Source organism: Parambassis ranga, chromosome 5, assembly GCF_900634625.1.
Source record: "Parambassis ranga chromosome 5, fParRan2.1, whole genome shotgun sequence".
NCBI classification, from domain to species: domain Eukaryota; kingdom Metazoa; phylum Chordata; class Actinopteri; family Ambassidae; genus Parambassis; species Parambassis ranga.
Window position 1 is genome coordinate 22,053,256 of NC_041026.1, and position 20,810 is coordinate 22,074,065.

A 20,810-nucleotide genomic window follows, 5' to 3' on the forward strand; every position below is an offset into this window, starting at 1 on the left:
AAAAGCCTGCAGCATTTAACTTCAGGGTAAGTCCAAAAAACAAATCATTGCCTCTCCTTGCATCCTTCTAGCTGGATGATCAGAGAAGTCTAAACTGAGCTACTACATATTTTCTTCCCAGTTCCTGTGAAGGAGTCCCAGAATCACAAAGGGTTCCACTCCAGTGACTAAAAGCTCCTCTATCTAATAAGCATCTTATTTGATGATGATCGGCTTGCTACCAAAACCTTGGGGTAAATCCTCTAAATAACATCAGCCACGGTAAGAGATCAGGATTTAAACACTATCATTAAACAGTCTGCTGAAAGCATTCTGGTCAAAGGAAACAGGAACATCAGCAAGAGAGGAAAAGTGCATCCTTCAAAAGAAGCAGTCACTCCAAACCCAAAGGTGACAAGAGGAAAGGGAAATAAATAAAGCAAGTTAGATTATCAGCAGGTGAAAGCCTGTCAAATCACACAATCAGAAACAATAATAATAATAAAATAGGCTTTTTCTATTAATTTACAGCAGACACTGCATTCATCAATCTTAATGTTTTCCTTTACATCTTCTCAAGTAGGATAAAAATGAAACATGTCCCATTTTGATTGGTTTTTACTTCTGGTAGGAGACATTCTCTGTGATTGTTGCAGGCTCTTCCAACCAGTACATATTCTCTATCCGACGCAACACCACAGTCCGGTTCAGTTCTTCAAAACTGTATCATGTTTTCAGTCCTTCTTCCTCCCTCCTTTTATTGCTGTCCATTTATTTTGGGTGAGAATTCCACACGTTATTCACAAAGACACTGTCATTGATCACAGAGGAAGCAGCAGTAAACACTATACTTACGTATAAAACCAAGCCAGCAAAAAGACCACAGCCTATTTACCTGCACGTAGGATGTAGATGTTTTAAATCAAGAGAACTTGTATAACTTTATTCTTACTGTTTTTAAAAAAACTCTTTTGAGTTCTTCAGTGGCAGACTTTGCAGCTCTTGGAAATTATTGTTTAACTGTACATTTTTCATATATACAAAAAAAAAGGAAAAAAGAAGTTTAAGGTGAAAATGGGAAACAAATATACACAATATTGAAAGCTGTGATACGTTGAGGAAAAGATCATGCTCCTGAGTCCACGAGTGAGCAAAAAAATCATGACAGTCCAGTGAGCAAGAATGATACAGTGACATGAAGGGGATGGAGGGATTGGTTAAGTAAAAATATGGACGAGGGTGTAGTGATGGAGCGATGGTGGAGGAGAGGCTAGCTCCATAGTCCTGCATAGTTGCCGTGCAGGCCAGAGCAGAGTGGTCCGCCTGCTACAAACAGCTTGGTGCCGGAGTCGTCGTAGCAGTGGGTGTACACTGCGTTGGGGAAGGAATGAATGTCTGAGAAGTAACTCCTCCATGTCTCATCGTGATTCTGAAAACCAGTGCAGTTAGAGAGCAGGTGGGAAAGGGTTAAAGGTCAGAAGAGACAAAAACCAAAACTATGTGCATATCATGTTCAATAAAAAACAAGTTAAGTGAAAAAGTATCTGTACCAGCCAGCCTTTTCCTGTAGTCAGTTTGAGGATGCCATCTGCAGAGCACTTCCGATACCCTCCGGCTGGGTTAAACGGGTTCTCCAGGAATCTCTGTGCCCGGATGTCGTAGAAAAGAAGCGATCCTTGGCCAGTGCCTACAGTCACAATGTGCTCGTAGAAACTCACTGAACGAATCCCTGAACACACAGACACAAATGTTAATGCAAGGTGCTCAGAAGTAGACATCAGCCCTTCCTTCATCTGTGGAAACTTTGAAGTCACTGTGGAAACCACACAAAGCTTCTAAACTTCATGATATGGATTCTGGACTTAAGACAGAAGCAGTGTAAATCACAACTTTGTGAGGTCATTTTAACAGGTCACACTGCCAGGGCTGGGTGATATTACTGAATATCAATATCATGAATAGTTGAAGCTTTTTCCTCAATCATGATTAATGTAAGATTATTATTTTGTTTTTATTAAATCCAATATCTGGTTAATTGCCAAGCCCTACTTACCACTTCCTCTCTCTCTAGAATTAACAGACTTGATGCTGTTTGTAGGTTGCCGTGGATCCAAAAAAGAGACATGGGCCTGAGAACCCACTGCATACACAGACCAGTCTTGTCCATATGCCAGACACACATTCTCTTTGCAGTGAGGCAGCTTGGTGGATAGTATCTAGAGGGAAAACACAATACATGAACATTAAAATTAAATCAAATTTAAAGAATATTATTAGAGAATTATTCACTATTTTGGAGACACGTACCTTGCACAAGTTGTGTTCAGCTTTCCAGAGGTGGAAATAGCCATCCAAGGACACAGCACCCAGTTCCTGAAAAAGAATATAAAAGTAAAGAAAAAACCCTTAAATGGAAACTACAGTAAATGGAAAATGTGTTAAGGATGAATTGTTAAAATTATGTAGGTTGTAAATTTCTCGTTCATTCGTTTCATTTGTACTGCTACCCATCTGGAGTGGTGGCTTTTGGGAATCATGAAAACAGCTTCACAACGGAATAAACAAAAAAAACTCTGTTTCCATCAACTCAAAGTTATCAAATTCCTTGTCAATATGAGTCTTACTTTATGGCTGTTGTTGAAGGCCAGAGCCCGGACTTTACAGTTGTATGGGTTGGTGTACTCCTTGGGGATGTCCTTGAGGGCACGATGGGAGATGTGCGCATAGGAGGGTACAGTCTCTTCATTCTGACTCATCTGAGCCTGGCTCAATACATCCTCGGTAACCTCCCAAAGGCCCATGGAGCCATCTCTGGACCCTACAAATCACCATGCACAGGGACAGCTTATTTAGTAAATGCAAATAAAAGTGACATAAACAAAACAGGGGACTGCCATCATGGTATGTTGGGTTACTGAAGCACACTCACCAGAAACGGCCATGTTGTCACTGATCCATGCTATTGAAAATATCCAGTCATTGTGACCATCCTAAAAAAAACAAATGGTTACAATGTCATACAATCACATTTAAATACTGAACAGATAATGTTCATCAACATTAGAAATGTATTAAATTAGAAAGGCCCACAATGGCCCTACCTGATGATAACTAATTCCTACATTTTCATTATATTGTATGTGTAAAGGCTGAAACAGCAATAATTAAAGGTAGAGTAGGAGATTTTGAAAACTCAGTGAGAGCCAGATTTTGAAAATAAACTCAGAGTTTACCCCGAAGCCACGCCTCCCAACCAGTCTGTGACTTTGGCCATAATGCACGTACCTCTCTGGTGCGCGCAGAGCAGGAAGAGAGTGACAACCAGCCAATACTCCATGCAGGTGCGCCTCGTAGGATTGGCTCATGTTTTTAGCGTTTTATAGCTTCCACAGATGATTAATATTCTTCGTTTTAAAGCGAAACTGCCGAACTAATTGGTTGCTATCGGATTGTAAAGAGAAGTTACACTAATTTAACAAAAAGTGCATCAGAATGAAATCTCCTACCCTACCTTTAAGTGCAAAATTTGACCTTGATATAAAAACAAGGGTGGAATAGCAGCCACAAGTTAAACCTGCATGACCGTAAAGTCAAACAGTTCCAACCACTTACATCTCCAACACAAACAGGGTCCAGTGTGGGCAGCTGGTAGATGGCCAGGCTGTTAGGGTTGTCGCCTCCTGTGGCAAGCAGCGTCCGTGAAGGGTTGAGTTCAATGGCGTGTATTCCACAGCCTTGTTGGTCTAACCGGGCACGAGACCCTCCTGTGGACTGGTTATACCGCGCTGCTACGACCGCACCCACCACACCAGAGCCTCCTTCTTGACACTCCCTGTCCTTCAGCATGGGGATGCGTGTAATCTGTCCTGTCAGAACATCAGCTACAAAAAGCTGCAAATAAAGTACAAAATCCAGTTAGTCCAATATGGGCAAGAGGGATATAAATACCATGCATGTTACCCTAATACATGGAGCATTGAATGGAAAAATGTATTTACACAAAGTTGTTTGTGTACAACTACTGTTTACAACATGACACAGCTGGACATGAAACAACAGTTGTAAATGAATAATACTTCAACTTTATTACACTCTGCCTGTGGAGAAAATGTGAACACATTTATTACTTTAAAGCCATACACAAATGACTCTCTCTAAAAGATGAAATAATGCTACAGTCACTTATGAAGACCATCTGAGCTTGGTTAGTTCATGTGCAGTGCACACAAATAAATTGTAACCATATGGCCCTTACAAGCTTTCCTTAACAGCAATGCAAGGAGATTAAATGCTAAAGTGAATTCACTGAACCTTTGCTTGTACATAAAATATGACACCCAGAAGATATTCTCACCCAATACTTACTGAGAGAAAACCTGTTGACACAGCAGGTGTCAACAGGTAAAACAATAAAGTAACTTGCTAAACTAACTCTTATTTGAATCACCCTATAGACGTTCAAGGTGAGAATGGTGTTGTTTTTCAATAAGTGCATAACAAAAACTGGTACAGTGGGAATACTCTGAAGAGCAAAACATTAGGAAAGGTCTAGGTAAGTAATCCAGGATGGTAATAAAAGGGCATCTCACCGTGTTGCACTTGGTCCCACAAACAACCTGCCTGTGGTTGAGCCACTGTGAAGCAAACACCTTGTTGAGTCGTCCCAGAGAAAACTCCCTCTCCTTGAGGATGCCAGGCAGCCTGGCAGCTGCAAAACCTCGCAGGCTCCGTTGTAGTCGCAACTCATGCTGCTGTTGAGGTCTAAACTCCCGCTCCTGGAGGGCACATACCACAGAGCGCTGACTGCACCACCACTGCTGGGCATGGCGTGATGAACAAGAAACACGACTCCGCTTGTGTGGTGTCTGACACCAGCCCAGCTGAGGAATAAAAGGTGATAGGTCAAGGTCATTGCTTGTAGAAAAAGACTGATTTTATCTAGTCCAAAATGTTGGTAAACAGCAATTATTATGTTGTACATACAAATAAGTTCAATAAAAACATTTATATCCGTATATGTAGATTGATATCACCAAAATCTCTTAACCCATGCCACAAAGAGGGCTTGTTTATAAGACAACAATATTCAATAAACAACAAAAGCTTGTATACCACCACTGAAAATGAATTACAAAGTGGTAACATTATTCTTCACCCTTCTTCCTTTTTATTCTTCCTTACGTTTTTTGGCGCCGCGTATCTTCAGCATACATTGACCGATTTCAGCCATTCAACTATTACAATGTTCATCTCACAGAGGACAATCCAGGTCACCTTCAAGTTTTTTTCAAAAAATTAGTTTTTTTTTTCCTGTCAAATGTATCTCCTCCTACAAATTTCAAGCTACAGACTCCATTTTAGTCTTAAAACAAACAGATTAGATGCTGCTCTATCAAACTTGTATTCAGAATTTTCTAATTCCGAATCGTTTCCGCACGCCAGGCTCTCAAAGTTGAATGCTGATGTGAAGGATTGCTCTGAATTGCTGGAGAATCAGAGCAATTCAGAGCAATCCTTCACATCAGCATTCAAAGCAATGCTTCAGCTGCAGCAATTAAACTTGCATTTTCTTCAGAAAATGCCTGTTTCTAGTTATCTATTCATTTACATTTTTATCTGGAAACCATACAAATGCAGAACCACTCTACTGTTAAATAAATGATCAGAGGATGACCTTTCCATTCATTGCAAAGCTGCTTAAACAATGCTGATTACACAGAGGTTTGCTAATATTTACAGAGACTGTGGTGGTGCCACAAGAGCATTCTCAGGGTCAGAAGACATAATTTAGAGTTGAGACCAATCATACCACTTACATATCAAATGTTATAATGAATTGATTGTTGATTATTAATTGTATAACCGTGCCCTAATTATTATCCATATACAGTTCTAGGCATTAATACTTTATTCACAAAATGTCTGTGCAAACGTCCTATTCACTAGCCTGAAAGGCGTTAGTAAACTACCCAGCTTAACTGGTAACGTTAGCTAAACAGGTACAGCTATACCTAATAACACCAATTAGCTATAAGGTAAAACATTGTTTTTAGTTGTTCTTATTGGATACAACTCGGTGACAATTGATTACCCTATTCAAGCAAACGCTTCTGAACCTTATTTAGCAAGATAAAATGTAAGTCAAACACTACTGGAAGAGTGTAATACCCCTAATGAAGAGAGGTAACCAACCCTTGGCTAATGCTAGCTGTCGTGTTGATAACGGACTGCCGTTGGCTAGCACCGAGCTAGCGTTATTGGGTACTGGTTCTCAAACAGAAACACACTGTAAAAAAACAAACATGGCGAATACTCTTGTTTTGTCACTACACTACTGTGAGTAAAGCACAAAACTGATAAATCAATATCCTGTAAAATACCACCAATCACCTAAATCTGACCCAGTGCTGCTTAGCATGCTAACATTTCCGACTGGCAAGCTAATACAGTACCCCTTGGTTTCCGCCTACCTGTTGTTGGTCCTTGGGCTCTCCTGCCTTCCTTTTCCTGCTAACTGTTTTTCTCGCCATAATCTGACACACAGAGTTCCCTCACCCACATGGAGGGTAAAAATGACGCTGGACACTGGATCATATAATGGCGATTTGCTATTTTGTTCCTTGGCCCTCGCTGGCGGCGTCCGGTGACGAGGAAGGACGATCACATACGGGTGAGGTTGGTAGTCGCAGGCTAAGTTTATCGCTGGTTTTCTGTCGATACCTGGCTCCCTTAAGTCCAAAAAGATACGACGCTCAGGTCGTGCAAACTATTCAGTTTCGACTGAGTCGCTGGTTAAAGTCTGAAGGCTTACTCTCCTTTTTTGCTGCCAAGTCGCCTCAGCATACGACGAAAGCATTGAGCAGCGCGCAGCCGCACTCAAATTAAACATAAACAAAAACAAGGTCGTACGTGAACGGGAGCGTCATGCGTGCGCGTTCATGCCAACGCTGATCAGATAAATCCCACGAATCCGACATCAAAATGTGTTATTTTGTTTCAAGGACATTAATGGTAAAAGGGAAAAATGATACATATATGCAGTTACGTAAGTTTCATTTACCCATTTTCATAAATCCATATACGTGATGTATTATTATTTTGAATTCAATTATAGGTAAAAGAGTATGATCAAAGAAAATATCTGGACTTCTCACTACAAAAATCACATAAACAATATTTTATATTTTGGAGCTATATATTATGTATATTATCCAATGGCCTGCTGTGTTGCATGTTTTCCAAATGTATGATATGAAAATGAACTATCACACAAAGGCTCAGATGTGGTAATAGATGCTACCCATGGCTTGTATTGAAGGGTGATTTACTCTTTATAATCACAGCCCATCTATATATGGCCTCCCTTTTCTTCTTTTTTTCTGTTGAATAGGCCTCACACAGTTGGATTTTTCTAGTTGTCACTAACAATACATAGATGGACATCTGTCAAAATCTGTATTGTTGCTGTCTTGTCATCTGAACACAGAGAGTAAAAATGCCACAGAAGAAATAAGGCACATGCCAGTTGTACATGATGTATAGCTAGCTTCATGTACTCCATTTAATCAGCTGGGATCACTCTTGAGACCAAAAATATGCTTAAAAACCAAGACTAGCAACAATCAACAGTCTCACCACTGAAAAGATGTGCACATTTCATCATGTGAATGTTCCAAATTAAAGAGGAAATTGAACATTTGGTAAATCACATTGTGGGAGTTTGAAAAAGAACTCTCACCTCACCCACAGTTTAGCATCATATCAAAGTATTTCAATGTTGATTAGATTCTTTTTATAGTGACATAGATGTGACTCTAACTGAAGCTAACATAATCCCCTTAAACTCAAAACAGAAATGTGAGGAGGCATCAAAGCAGTCCAGAAACCTTTACACTGCAATGTACCGAGACAATAATACCACTTACGTGTTTGTTAGGTGTGTATACCTTTCTTCTTCACCATAGTAAATAAAAGGAAGGCAAATAAAAATATGTGAAAACACCTATCATGGTTATGTTATGTCAGCCTGCTTGGTTTAACATGTTACTCAAAGAGTACTTGATTTAGGGTGTGTGCAATATGTTAATGTCTTTCAAACCTTGTGGTTTAAAAGAAATTATAAATTCACTGGTAATTTGCTAGTTAAAGACAGAATGTGAGAATGTTGACCTCGCAAGTGAACAGAGGACAAAGTGCTGGACATTTCCCCAAAAAAAGTGCCTGTTCTGAGTCACAATTTGCTATCTTTAAGCCCTTAATCTGTTACCATGCCTTTCACAATCCCCACCAAAACAACAGAGCTCAAGATAACAGAAATTACTGCCAACTAGGCCCTCGGTGCAGCTGAGGGAAGATCCATTACCACACAGGATCTTCAATTCCTTTCAAGAAATTCCACTGAATCAACATCTGGGAAAGTGATTTTGAAGGTTTTTTTCTTCACGTCGGACAGAGGAAATGACCAAATTAAAGATGAACACACATTTCATAGTACAGACGAGAAAAACAATATATAAGTCAACAATTCAAAGTCATGTTTGATTAGATTTTGTGGGATGAAATCCAATAACAGAATAACTCAGAAACCAAAATTTCTCTAATTACATCCAAAGTTCCAGCAAGGCTTAAACAACATTCCTTTCTCCCAATAATTACTCGAGGCTCAAAATGCCAGTCAACAGTCTCACACAATATGAAATGTCTCTATTGCACTGTGATGTGGCTGAAAAAACAACCCTCACTTTTTTTAACTGCTCACTCCAGTCTGCAAACAGACGTTCATGACAGTTAAAAGCATCACATTGGTAAGTTAACATATCTTACACTATCATATCAAACTCTTTATTTTTAAATCAAAGTGTCACTGTAATATGTTAAATAAGTCAATAATTATGAAATATGTGTATGCCTGTGCAGTACATGACACATCAGTGCCAACGTGTCATTTTGGATATTTCCAACTTTCCTGCAGAGAAATCTTCCCCACCCCCTGACACTCCTTTATTTTAGGCTATTCCAGTGCAGGTCAATGAGCGTATCGGGGCAGTAGTACTCTTATGTTCTGAGTTATAATGACCTATAATGATCTATTATGCAATTTGTAAGACAGAAAGGAAAGTGAAATCTTAATGGAAAGTGCCCAAAATGATCAGAAATCAGACATGAATGAAAGAAATCATAAAGCAGAGTGAAAGGTGCAGGGCACCACAGCACAGATGGCACTTTTTGAGAGTCAGTTCTCTGTCTGGTAACTGTGCCATTTTTCCTCTTTTTTTAACATTAGTAGATTCAGTTTGAAGAGAGCCTCTTCAAGGCCCCCAATCTCCTCCACCATTTATTAGGTCTGCAGCAAGCAGTGGAAGATGGCAGCGTCATTGTGTGGGTGTTTCCAAAGTTTACACTGCTTTTTCAGTGATTCACTCAGGGCATGTCGCCAGCTTGTCCGCATTGGGTTTTGCAGTTTTGTCTGCAGCCTCATGAACACTTCCAAGTGGAAGCAAATTAGAATGGCATCAAATACCACAACTCAGTTCTTCCAGTTCTCCCTTTTAGCGCAGTCATTCCTTCTATTGTTGAATAACCTAGCAGTAAAAATCCACCCAAAACACCACCATGAAGTATTGTTAAAAGTATAACCCCCTCCACTCTAGGCACACAGTCTTTAAGAAGTGCTGAGACACCGCATGTTTTAGCACAGAGAAATACAACCAGCTGTCCTTTCCACAGCCAAGGCAAGGGCAGGACAGTGTGATAGAGGAGGCAGAAGGACAGGGGCTGCTGGATGGTAGCGGGAGGCATGCCCTGGGTAGAGCTTTGGTTAGCTCTCTGGCTCAACTAGCTGTAGCACGAGCCATCAGGTCCTCCAGAGCCTTGTCCTGATCATTGTTGTGGACCAGTAGCACTTCTTTGATGGCATCCCGCTCAAATCCCATTTCACCAAATCTTGACATCAGCTCAAGAAACTGCAAGGCCTAGAATGATGGGAAATATCTATTATAGTAATCTACAAGCATTAATACCCCTCAGCGACATGAATACTTAACATATTGAATCTATGTATTATGTTAGTTTATCTTATGTTATTGACTTGGCAAATTACACAAACCTTTTCTTCTGAGCACTGGTACATCTCTAAACATTCTTCCACAGCACTGGCATCAAACCCCCTCTCACACAGACGACCATGGACGAACAGATAGTCCAGAACCTTTGACACATGACAAGTACATGTTTACTATGTGTTTAGTATTAATATGTTAATAGCTTAAACTCACTTTATTATACAGGACAGTCAAAATAGAAATATCTAGTTAAGAAATGTCTAGTTTTGCCTCATTATTCTGTTGGTTTCATGTATTGCTCTTACTATCTGCTGATCATCATTTTATATAGCTGATTTCCAACGCAAGATAATCATCTAAAAATCTGGTTTATATCTCGTATATGCAGCATAGGACTTTATGAAACCGGTTACACTGACAGTTACCATAATAATGTGGCCATTGTCAAACTTGACAGTTTTCATCTTTCATACTAGCTGTACAGAACCTGGTCTATTGCCACAATGTTTTGAGACAACAGACAGGGTGAGGCAAAATCTTTATTTTAAGGCTATGTTTACAGATATAATGTATTAATGCTTCACTCTGCACAACTACCAAAGCACACAAATGGAGCAAACAAAATGCCATGCCACAGCAAAAGCATCAGGAATCCAGGTTTTTGCACAGTGAGTTGTGAGGGAGTCGCACCTGCTCCACGTTCTGCCCTTGTCTTTGCATTGCTCGTAGGACACCTTCATAAGAGTAGCCCATGCCCACAAGCGTTTCCACACACTGCCTTTCGCTAGGAGTCATGCTGAGAAGGGCTCCACCACATGGCAGTCCAGCAGGTCCTTGGTTGGCCTAATGAAGAACGAAAAGTAGGTAGGTCATTTATACTTATATATATATATATATATATATATAAACCATAGCCCCATATGCTGTATTACCCCTTACTCACTGGTTTTGGTGTGCAACTCTTGGTGTAACTAGGTGGCTGCTCAGGCGCTACAATAACTTGGGACTTGGGTAGGGTTGGCGGGCTGCCATTGGGTACATTCTGACAAGGAGCATTAATACGGATTGGACGGTACCTCACTGGCTCTGGATCACCAGAATCAGAGAGCTTGGGAAAAGTCAGAGAGCGAATGTTACAGGGTCTATCATCTGTCTCAAACTCTGCTCTTCCAGGATGTCCAACTCTGTCCATATCCAGCAAGGAAACCAACCCGTTAGGTTTGTGGGTAAAGCCTTGTTTGGTTGAGAGGCTGGTATTAGTGCAGGGTGGAGATGGGCTGTTCCCACGTGATGCTGACCCTAAATGAGAGACCTCTGGTGTGGATACTGAAGGAGGCTGGGGCTGGCTCTGAAGGATGTTCCTTAGCTCCTCCTTATCATCCAACGTTTTGAGTTCCAGCTTGTCAAAGGGGTCCTCTTCCCGCTCAAAGTCAGCCAGATTGAGGCTGTGCAGCTGAGGAGTGCTAGGCTGGGTTTTCCGGGGACCAAGGCTTGGGGCAGGCAGTGGAGTGAGGATGGCATTGTGGCTCAGTCCTGCCAGAACAGGATTCAGTGCTGGTGGTGGAAGGTCTTGCTCATCTACAGCAGACCGAGGTTTTTTCACACCTCCTCCATCAACGTCCTGGGCCAAACTGTCCCTGCTCTCTGCCTCCTGCTTGGCTGCTGCCTCCTCTGCTCTGGCTTCTGCTGCTCTGGCCTCAGCCAGTTCAACCCCCCAGCGTACACTACGCCTCTCCAGAGAAAAGTCATACTGTTGATTAAAAAGAAGAATAACAATGATGGTAATTATTGCAGTGATTCATAACCTCCTTTAAAAGACACATAAAAACGTTCAAATTAAAATTTGATGATGCAAAAAATATGCTGGTAACAAATTCCATCCTTTACATCAGGATATACAAATGAAGAAGTCTTTTATAATGGTGCCATACCTTTGGTACATATGACTACATTTGACCAAAATTGTGTATCCAGTTTAAAATGCCCTTTGTATAGTTGACTAACCTTTGTGTAACCAAGTAAAGAATTACAGTCTGGCAAACAGAAGCCAACAGGCAGCCCCACTTTTGCCGGACAGCGGAATTTGTCATTTATCTTGAAGGGAACATCATCAAGGTAGCTGATGGGTCCTGCATGCAGGAAAAAAAAGTGTGCACACTTTAGATAGGTAGACACCAGAAGTACAGGGACTACAGAACCTTGGATGTATACTTTACTCACAACACTACATTTGAACAATAATACATGCTCTTACCATTGTTGGATGCATCTGTTCCAGACTTCCTAGCAGCCATTTAGAGTCTATGAAAACACAACAGTGCATTAGTTATTCAAGGGGGTCAAATGAATGTGTCTTCAAATAAAAATTTAACTGTGCAACTAGTTTAAGCAAATGTCTACAGTCCCCTCTGGAAAACATCTAGCCTAAAATGTTGAGTCTGTATATTTAAAGAACATTTTTTTCTGTTGAGATACTTTGGAATGGTTTTAATCAGGGCATAAGAAAAATAACAGGGCAGCGCCTATCCAGTCACATAATGTTATTATATAGTCATGCTGCAAAATAATGACTGATATTACCATCATCACAAAGAAGCAACTGTTTTGTAATTTGCTAAACAGAGAGCTTTGATCAGTCTGCTGATGTACACGGCGTTCAATGGAAAATGGTATTGATTTGTGGGCAGAAAGTACTTATTCCAGAAGGTTAAATCTGAATCAACATGTCAGTGTAAAGAAAAATCAAATCTTTATGTCACAAACCCACCAGTGTAAAAATGGACCGTGGAGATCAGGAGGGCTAGTGTCTCGTGATCTGGACGCATGTCTCTATCTAATTTAATAAAAGTCAACTTGAAAGGCAAAGAGTTTAGGTTAGAATTTTCCTTACAATTAGTAGCTTAAAATGGTTAAACACAACGGTATATAACTATATTACAACTTGCTTGCACTCGCGGCTAGAGTTACAAGTCAGCATTGATATTATAGATATCAGTGACAACTACAACAAATTAGGCAGCTCAACTACGTTATCGTAGTCACAATAACTATAACTACGATAACGAAACGAAAGGATTGCAATAATCATAATTCTCATATTTCAAGGCATGTTATCTTTTCACGATCTCAGTAGCTCATCTGGAGCATATTATTTGCTCGTGAACACATATAGGTAAAATGTCTACTACTACTGTTGTATAAGTTATGACAAGCTAGGCTGTTACCATCATTGGTTACTCCTAGCTGAACAGCTAACATACGATGACAATGTAGGAAGCAAGAATCAGGCATGGCACTCGCTTAGATAGTATTAGGGGAATATAAAGGCCGAATAAATAAATCAACTGACAAACACCACGACTAACAAATGGTTTTGAGTAAATGCCACCACTGTTCATGCTAATACGCTTAGCTTCGCCAGTGGCCTGGTTGTAACGTTATGTGGCTGGATAGCACGGTTAGCTCTCCCTACTGCCACCGCCCCTGAAATAAAACAGAACTTGTGTACAAATACAGACCCCTCTCACCGATATCTGCTCCGTCTTGTCTATTCGAAATTTAAACGACGTCTAATCACGGTGGCACTTCGTTGTACACTGGTCCCCGAATGGGTTTTATTTATATTGAAAGCTCTTTCCTGCTTCAGCGTAGGTCGCCATCTTGATTTGTCAAGCTCCCCTCCACTGGTTCCTGCCTGACGTCACACAGAAAAATGACGTCAGATCATCAAAATCCAAGGCGCACGTTACTAAACAGGTACACAACCAACTAACGAAGGCACAAAATTCAGGTTTGTTGACATACCAGGAATGAAAGCACACATGTGGTTTCGGAAACGTTATTAGAAAAATATGTACTATTCTACTAGTAATGATAGAGGCATCTTCTGATCTTTACTAAACTTCTGTTTAAAAAGAAAAGTTAAAGCAACAGTGTAATCTAGAAATAATTAAAAGCGTGTTCTGTTGTTTATACTGTGGTGCTAATTGTGCAAGTGTTCTTAGGACTGAGATTATGGTAGTTATTGAGTCAAAACAGTGCTCATTCAAATGTTTTGGGTTTTTTTGTCACTCTCCAGCATCGAGTACGCGCACGTTACGTTAAGAGTCATACGCAATTTACGTTCCGCAGACACGCGCAATGATAGCCGGAAGCATCGATGGGAGGAAAATAAAAATCGATTAATCCACAGTATTTCGCGAGTGTAAACCTCTCACTTACTGTCCTTTTTGCGACCGTAGGCTCGAAATAATCAGCCTTTTAGACTGCAGGTGTGTTAGAGGGGACGGTAGAGTGCAGAAAATCTGCTCCATTTGAACGAAGTTGCTCGGTAGGGGTTTAGCTGACGTGTGGAGAAGTTGAGACTGCCAGAGAGCAGATAAACAAACATAAACAAGCAGGGATCAGCTGAGCGCCTGTCCGAACCGAACCAGCAGCACGGAGAGATGTCAGGGAGAACGAAATTCCACCTTTGTGCCCAAGAATGAGCCACAGGAGACCGTGACTAATACTGATTCTTGCTCCATGTCAACTGTCAACACTGGCACACAAAGAATTTCGGAAACACAACAGGAGGACCAGCCATAGGCTTTAGCAGAAAATCCACTGCTCCTGTCACTGTCTCTTTGTCAAGACATAGCCAGGCTAGCATGGACAGCCATTGAGTTTACCTTCCACGGTTGCGCTTTAACGAAACGAACACACATTACAGTGCAAGGAGACAGAGGTAAACACTTTTATTAACTTTGATTTTTCCCCACGAAGGGCCTGCGAAGTAAACCACTGACCTAAGCTAGCTTGGCAGGCCACATGTCCTGTTTGTGTTTGAATTCTCTTGTAGCGTTTATCAGCAGACTTGATATATAAACAGGTTTGATATTTTTTACTTACATAGACTGATTGCAGATTTCACTGGCGGTGTTTCTTGTTAAGTCAAATATGATTATTATTGAAAAGCACACCAATGTAAGGGTAATTCTGACGATATCATAATATTTCTGTCCTCTTACCTTACACTTTGGTCACTGGGGTCAGAAGTGGAATTAACATGGCCCACCAGGCGACCCCTAGTTCCCAGAAGGCCCTGATGATGGAACTGAAGTCTCTGCAGGAGCAGCCAGTGGAGGGCTTCCGCATCACTCTGGTGGAGGAGTCTGACCTCTACAACTGGGAAGTGGCTATCTTTGGGCCCCCAAATACCCTGTATGAAGGAGGTTACTTTAAGGTGGGGCAAACTCTTTCACTACTCAGACCTTTCAAAGCATCATATTTACTTAATGGGACCCATTCGTAAAACCCATATAGATTCAGAAGCAAACGATGTGTCTTAACTTTGACTGTTCTTGACCAATTTTTTCTTCCAAAGTATACAAAAATATACTAAAATATTGCTGCAATTTTGAAATCCAGAGTGACACTGTCCAGCTCTACAACCAAAGTGACCTACACTTTCAAGCCATTAGTGATCAAAGATTTTTGCCAGCCATTTATATATTGTATTAGTTTTTACTCATTCTGCAGTGTCCCTTCATTCTCCTTGCCCACCCCTCTCTCTGTACGATGGTTGAGCTTCAGATACCTATTTTTAGCTATGAGACCAATTTAAATGGCACGTCAGCTCAGAGAAAGAGTAAGAGAGAAGGGCATGATTCTTCCTCTGTTTACTTGTACCTTTATTGTGAAACATTTAAAAAGTGCAGCACATTGAGGGCCCGCTTTCAAGTTGGGGCCATGTAGATGGCACTAGTCTACCAGTATTGCCAAAAAATACAAAGCTGTGTGTGTGTGTTGTAATTGATCTCTGCTGCATATTATTTCACATCCTAAATTCTTTTTGCCTTGAGGTAAGATACACAAAAATAAGTAAATATAAGGAAGCACAGTGCAGAAAATGCCTGTCTTGGAGCTCTAGTGTTGTATAATCCTACATGTGTCATGGCCAGGCGCCATGGGTGAAAGTTCACCCTGGACAGTCTGTTATTATAGCCACATTGGCAGGTATTTTAGAGTTACCATTTATCCAGCCTCCACATCTTTAAAGGAGTCATGTAACATACTAACACACATGCCCCAACCTGACAACACTTTCAAGTCCACAAAGAGAAAGGAATGTTTTGATCTTGGTGTGATTGCAGTTTGAATATATCATGGGTATGCTTTTTGCTATGCTAAAGTGACAAGAACTTTTTGAACATGTACAGAAGAGAGAGAAGTGTTTGGATTTGTAATCAAGAGATGAGCATATAATTAATAACTTCTGTGTGCCACGCTTCACATGCATGCATTTTACTCTTGGCTGTGTTGTGTTAATTAACAGGAGTGCAAATTAATTTGTGCATCAGAAAGAAAAGAAGTTATTAGTTCTGCATATTATAAGCCAAAAAATGTATTGTTCTATCATAGAAAAGGGGTTGGTCATGCAAAGTAAAATATGTTAGAAGAAACAACAGACTTATATATAACAGGAACAACAGGATCTATAATTAAGCCAGTTATAAATATCTTGAACATTATGCCACCTTTATGCAATCTGACCTAACAACCCCATAAAAGGTTGTTAGTAGATATTCCTTATGTTACTTTACATTGTATTATGTAAAAGGTACAGAAACACAGACAAACCAGACCGCTTAAGCATTCGAGGAAAAAAACTAATGAAAAAAAATGTTTAGGAAAAAAGACTTGATTGTTGTTTAATTACAAACTATTACACCTAATCAGTGAATTACGCAGGTGGTCATGGCCTGGCCAAAATTTACCTGGTTGTGATAGACCTTCATCCAACAGCCACATCATTTGTAAGTGACAGAAACTAGGAGACTTTGATGGGCCAAGTCAGTCACCAGATTTAAGCCTACTGACTGTAGAAACAACCAGCTTTATCTGTTAACTTTCTTCTGCATGGCTCCTAAAAGGGAAATTAAACAGTTGATGTATCCAGACTTGTCCCACATGTGTGTATGTGTGTGGAGAAATGATGATATCTTATCTTGGATACAGCTTGGCTACATCAAATATTTTGCCACCAATAATTTGGAATTACTAATAACATGATGGCAGCTGCTTCACAGTATAGTTGCAGGAATGGTTGAATAAGACATGTTCCAAATAAAAGGGTACAGGAAGCAGTAGTTATACTATTATAATATACTATACTATATAATACCTACTATTCAACAACTTGTGAGATAAGACAATTCAAGTCAAAGGAAGCTTATTTTAATGCAGCACCGTGGTTTGACCCGAAAAAAAATAAAAAAGCCAATTTCTTCTGACACTCCAGAATGGACAAACTCTTTTTGAGATGCTTGTGAAATGTTGTTCTCTTTCATGTATATTTGATGATAAGATGATCAAAAGATGTTCTTTTGCCTGCCCAATAAAAGTGCAGCAGGTATTGCAGTTAACTGGAACCTGTTTTATTTCTTTTTCAGCAGGCTCAAAGGACTGAAACAGGACCTGATGGAGGTCTGTAAAATGTTCTGACTCTGAACATGTGTTTGTTCTTCCAGGCTCACATCAAGTTCCCCGTTGACTACCCCTACTCCCCACCAACCTTTCGCTTCCTCACCAAGATGTGGCATCCCAACATCTATGAGGTAAATGTTTCATTCTCTTTCTGCTTTTGTTGATATGGAGCTGTTAGGCATTAAATATACATATGTTGTTATCATGATAGATGTTGTACAGTTTCTTTTGGTCTCCCTGCAGAACGGAGATGTGTGCATCTCCATCCTGCACCCCCCTGTCGATGACCCACAGAGTGGGGAGCTGCCCTCTGAAAGGTGGAACCCCACCCAGAATGTCAGGTAATTTCTAAACACTCCTTGTTTTGTATATACAGTTAAGGAAAAAAATACTTCAAAACATTAAAAAAAGTAATAAATTAATTCTGTAGCTCTCCTAAATTTAGCATGTCAGCAAAATACACAGAAGTTGGGCAAAGTGCTGAGTATTTAAAAACCAGATCAGATTGGGTGTAGCGTGTATTCGAGCCACACAGGGAAGAGGTGGTGTAATGTCTGTCTGACGGGGTGAAGTTTCAAAAAGCCTGTTTATAGTTTTTTTTTTGTTTCTCTCTGCAGAATCTGATAGCAGAGTGTCCTTATTTATGCCTCTCTGTGTATTTGTGTACTGTTCTTTCATGATCAGAACCATCCTGCTTAGTGTGATCTCCCTGCTCAATGAGCCCAACACCTTCTCTCCAGCCAACGTGGATGCCTCTGTTATGTTTCGCAAATGGAGGGACAGTAAAGGCAAAGATAAGGAGTATGCAGAGATTATTAGGTAATACAGACAAACACTGTACTTTCTTTAAACATATGGTTATTCCTACAGTCAGTACAACAGTACTTCTATTTGCTAACAGGAAGCAGGTGATGTCAACAGCAGCGGAGGCTGAGCGTGATGGTGTAAAGGTACCAACCACACTGGCGGAGTACTGCATCCAGACCCGTGTTCCCTCTCAGGATAGCAGTTCAGACCTCCTCTATGACGACCTCTGTGATGACGACATGGAAGAGGATGACGAGGAGGATGACGAGAGCGAGATGGAGTCCATAGGTGAAGCCGGGGGGATCAGCGCCATGGAGGACGGCGGGACATCCACCAGACGTTATGACAACCAAGACGACTCTGGCAATGAAGACTCATGATGACCTGGATGATAACTTGTCCCTGCCAACTCCCCTACTCCCTCCCTTCCTTATTTTTTTCAGTGTGTGTGTGTGTATGTGTTTGTCTGTGTGTGCACATGTGTGTGTGTTTTTGCACATAGAGTGGGTTCAAAAGTCTACTGCCAAAAACTTTTCATCATTTATTAAACAGATACACATGTTTGGTCATATAATAGTTCTCAGATGCTGTTACATAACTTTTTAGCAAAAGTTTGTTGGTACTGTTTTCACTGAGAGTCAGAATTTGATGTTTCCACCGTTTGCCTTAATTACAGCTTGCACTCTGTCTCTGGCATCAAATGTTTTGCAGAGTTTGAGACTAAAACTTTACAGCACAGTTTGAGAGCACCCTAAGAGGATTGTTGATGTTTAAAGGATCAGAGTGTATGATTTAGTGGGAACAGGTGGTGATGTTGCAAATTGCAACTGAGCTCATCTTTCTTTCCAGACTTGTCGAAACATCTCCAGTGGCCGTCACAGATCAGTTGCTACTTCGAAAATAAGATCATTGTCATTGAGTAGCCATAATATATCAGGTGATGAGGTTGCTGTGCACATTTAAGAATTGCATTAAGATAGGTTAGAGCTTTTAAATACGGTTATTATTGTTAAATGTTTTGAACTGTGGAAGTGTTTTGTTTGTCCATTTTTGGATGTTCATATATAGATGCAAAGCTAATTGTAAGCAAATGAAAACATTATACAGCTCAGGCTTTTTGCTTTGTAGTGTTGATGTAGAAATTAGCTTTTCACTTTTGGCAGTGGTACTTGGGCTTCAGGTGTAAACTAATCCACAGTCACATAACTTATTTTCTACAATAATCCAACAATAGGACAGCTTTTAGATTGGTGTACAAAAAGGTATCATCATTACTATTATAAAGAGTATGTTCCATTTCTGCTAAAAGATCCCACTAAGTACTACACACTGAACCCTTTAAAAGTTATATTTTCCATTTAAAAAATGTGATAATGAGCCATTCTCTTCCACGGTAAATTATGGTATGCAAGAGTAGAGTGCAGGATACTGACGCCAGACAAAGCAAAATGTCTGGATTATTCACATCTCTATATTTAGTTTCTTACATACTTATCTGTGTGTTTGTTCAGGCCCAAGGTAGTTACATACATATTTAAATTACTCTCTGTACATGTGCAAAATTTTCGTGTCGGCATTTATTTTTTTTTTTTTTTGCAATTTCACTTTTTAAAGATAAAATGATGAGTGAATAACTTTTTGTAATTTTGATAAATGATGAAAACATTGTGTCCTTGTGGTCTCTTGAACCCCACTGTGGCTGGCCGGCTCTGGCTGGTTGTTGTCAGATTGTCCTGTCCGTGTTGAAAGAAAGATCTGTCTGCTTTCTGTCCTTGTTGCCATTTTTTCTATGTTTTTCCTCGTTTGACACTGTCCCCCCCCCGACTGGTCCTCTGTTTTTCCTGGGATGACTCAGACAGCCTGCCTAACAGACACTTAGCGGTTTGGCTTGTTATCCCATTGACGAGCTGGCCAGCCTGTCCTGTCACTGTCATTCAGTGTGGCAGACTATCTCTGCACCTCGCGCCTGTCTGTTCAACTTTGATGCAATCAACTTAAACTTGCAAACAGAGGCTCTGTCATGACTCTGCCCTTTTGGGTACACCTATAGTAGTGTCCACCCCAACATCTCCCTCATGATCCCTCAAAGCAGCGTTACATGGTTAGTGGTGAACAAGGTTAGGACCTCTTCTCACGTCGCCTCCAGCATCCTCTCTCTGCCTCTTAAACCTCAGGGCCTCAATAGACTTTCACTGAGAGAGAAAAACAGTCAAAGAGAATCTTAAACTGCTCCTCACCTCTGTCGGTTTTTCTTACTTTCTGCATCACTGGGTGTTAGAAGAGTAGAGATTAGAAGAGTGCTCTGAAAGTCTCCAGTCCTACTGCTTACGTTTAAACCAGAGTGCTGCTGCTGGTTCTAAATTGTTTTCTTCTTGGTAGACAAGTGTCAAATAAAAACATACATCTGTAAGGAATTCTTTCTCAACACAAAGCTCTGCATTATGTTGCAATTGATTGGATTTTAGTTTTTCTCTTTATTTGGCGCTGTGACTCCAG

General features: G+C 40.4%; 3 protein-coding genes across 6 annotated transcripts; 1 reads left to right on the forward strand and 2 right to left on the reverse strand.

Moving 5' to 3' along the window:
• Window positions 1-475: 475 nt before the first annotated feature.
• On the reverse strand, window positions 476-6,860 carry dcaf12 (DDB1 and CUL4 associated factor 12). Its single transcript, XM_028405511.1, has 9 exons — window positions 6,450-6,860; window positions 4,569-4,859; window positions 3,592-3,870; window positions 2,909-2,969; window positions 2,604-2,797; window positions 2,287-2,352; window positions 2,033-2,195; window positions 1,530-1,708; window positions 476-1,408 (listed from the first exon to the last, which is right to left on the reverse strand). The coding sequence occupies exons 1-9, from the start codon at window positions 6,507-6,509 to the stop codon at window positions 1,250-1,252; spliced, it is 1,452 nt and encodes a 483-aa protein (XP_028261312.1). The 5' UTR covers window positions 6,510-6,860; the 3' UTR covers window positions 476-1,249.
• Window positions 6,861-7,500: 640 nt separating this feature from the next.
• Window positions 7,501-15,186, reverse strand: ubap1 (ubiquitin associated protein 1). Of its 3 annotated transcripts, none has more exons than XM_028405513.1 (8): window positions 15,050-15,184; window positions 13,568-13,734; window positions 12,295-12,341; window positions 12,045-12,169; window positions 10,984-11,790; window positions 10,731-10,883; window positions 10,085-10,186; window positions 7,501-9,950 (listed from the first exon to the last, which is right to left on the reverse strand). In XM_028405513.1, the coding sequence occupies exons 3-8, from the start codon at window positions 12,332-12,334 to the stop codon at window positions 9,810-9,812; spliced, it is 1,368 nt and encodes a 455-aa protein (XP_028261314.1). In that variant the 5' UTR covers window positions 12,335-12,341; window positions 13,568-13,734; window positions 15,050-15,184; the 3' UTR covers window positions 7,501-9,809. The 3 variants fall into 3 exon arrangements, with proteins under 3 accessions (XP_028261314.1, XP_028261316.1, XP_028261315.1); XM_028405515.1 differs by having other exon boundaries at window positions 13,559-13,734; XM_028405514.1 differs by lacking the exon at window positions 13,568-13,734 and having other exon boundaries at window positions 15,050-15,186.
• On the forward strand, window positions 14,149-20,745 carry ube2r2 (ubiquitin-conjugating enzyme E2R 2). Of its 2 annotated transcripts, XM_028405533.1 has the most exons (6): window positions 14,149-14,766; window positions 15,075-15,264; window positions 17,552-17,638; window positions 17,751-17,848; window positions 18,192-18,326; window positions 18,409-20,745. In XM_028405533.1, exons 2-6 carry the CDS (start codon window positions 15,088-15,090, stop codon window positions 18,692-18,694), a joined length of 783 nt encoding a protein of 260 aa, XP_028261334.1. In that variant the 5' UTR covers window positions 14,149-14,766; window positions 15,075-15,087; the 3' UTR covers window positions 18,695-20,745. The 2 variants fall into 2 exon arrangements, with proteins under 2 accessions (XP_028261334.1, XP_028261335.1); XM_028405534.1 differs by lacking the exon at window positions 14,149-14,766 and having other exon boundaries at window positions 15,050-15,264.
• Window positions 20,746-20,810: the final 65 nt, after the last annotated feature.

Coding starts and splice junctions, on each gene's coding strand:
- ubap1 (XM_028405514.1), bottom strand. CDS start 12,334: ATGGCTGCTAGGAAGTCTGGAACAGATGCATCCAACAATG. Junction 12,170..12,294: donor AACAGATGCATCCAACAATG/GTAAGAGCATGT, acceptor TCCTGCATGCAG/GACCCATCAGCTACCTTGAT. Junction 11,791..12,044: donor CTTTACTTGGTTACACAAAG/GTTAGTCAACTA, acceptor TTTAATCAACAG/TATGACTTTTCTCTGGAGAG.
- ube2r2 (XM_028405533.1), top strand. CDS start 15,088: ATGGCCCACCAGGCGACCCCTAGTTCCCAGAAGGCCCTGATGATGGAA. Junction 17,639..17,750: donor GGCATCCCAACATCTATGAG/GTAAATGTTTCA, acceptor GTCTCCCTGCAG/AACGGAGATGTGTGCATCTC. Junction 17,849..18,191: donor AACCCCACCCAGAATGTCAG/GTAATTTCTAAA, acceptor TTTCATGATCAG/AACCATCCTGCTTAGTGTGA.
- dcaf12 (XM_028405511.1), bottom strand. CDS start 6,509: ATGGCGAGAAAAACAGTTAGCAGGAAAAGGAAGGCAGGAGAGCCCAAG. Junction 2,353..2,603: donor CCTTCAACAACAGCCATAAA/GTAAGACTCATA, acceptor ATTCTTTTTCAG/GAACTGGGTGCTGTGTCCTT. Junction 2,196..2,286: donor CTGAACACAACTTGTGCAAG/GTACGTGTCTCC, acceptor TTTTCCCTCTAG/ATACTATCCACCAAGCTGCC.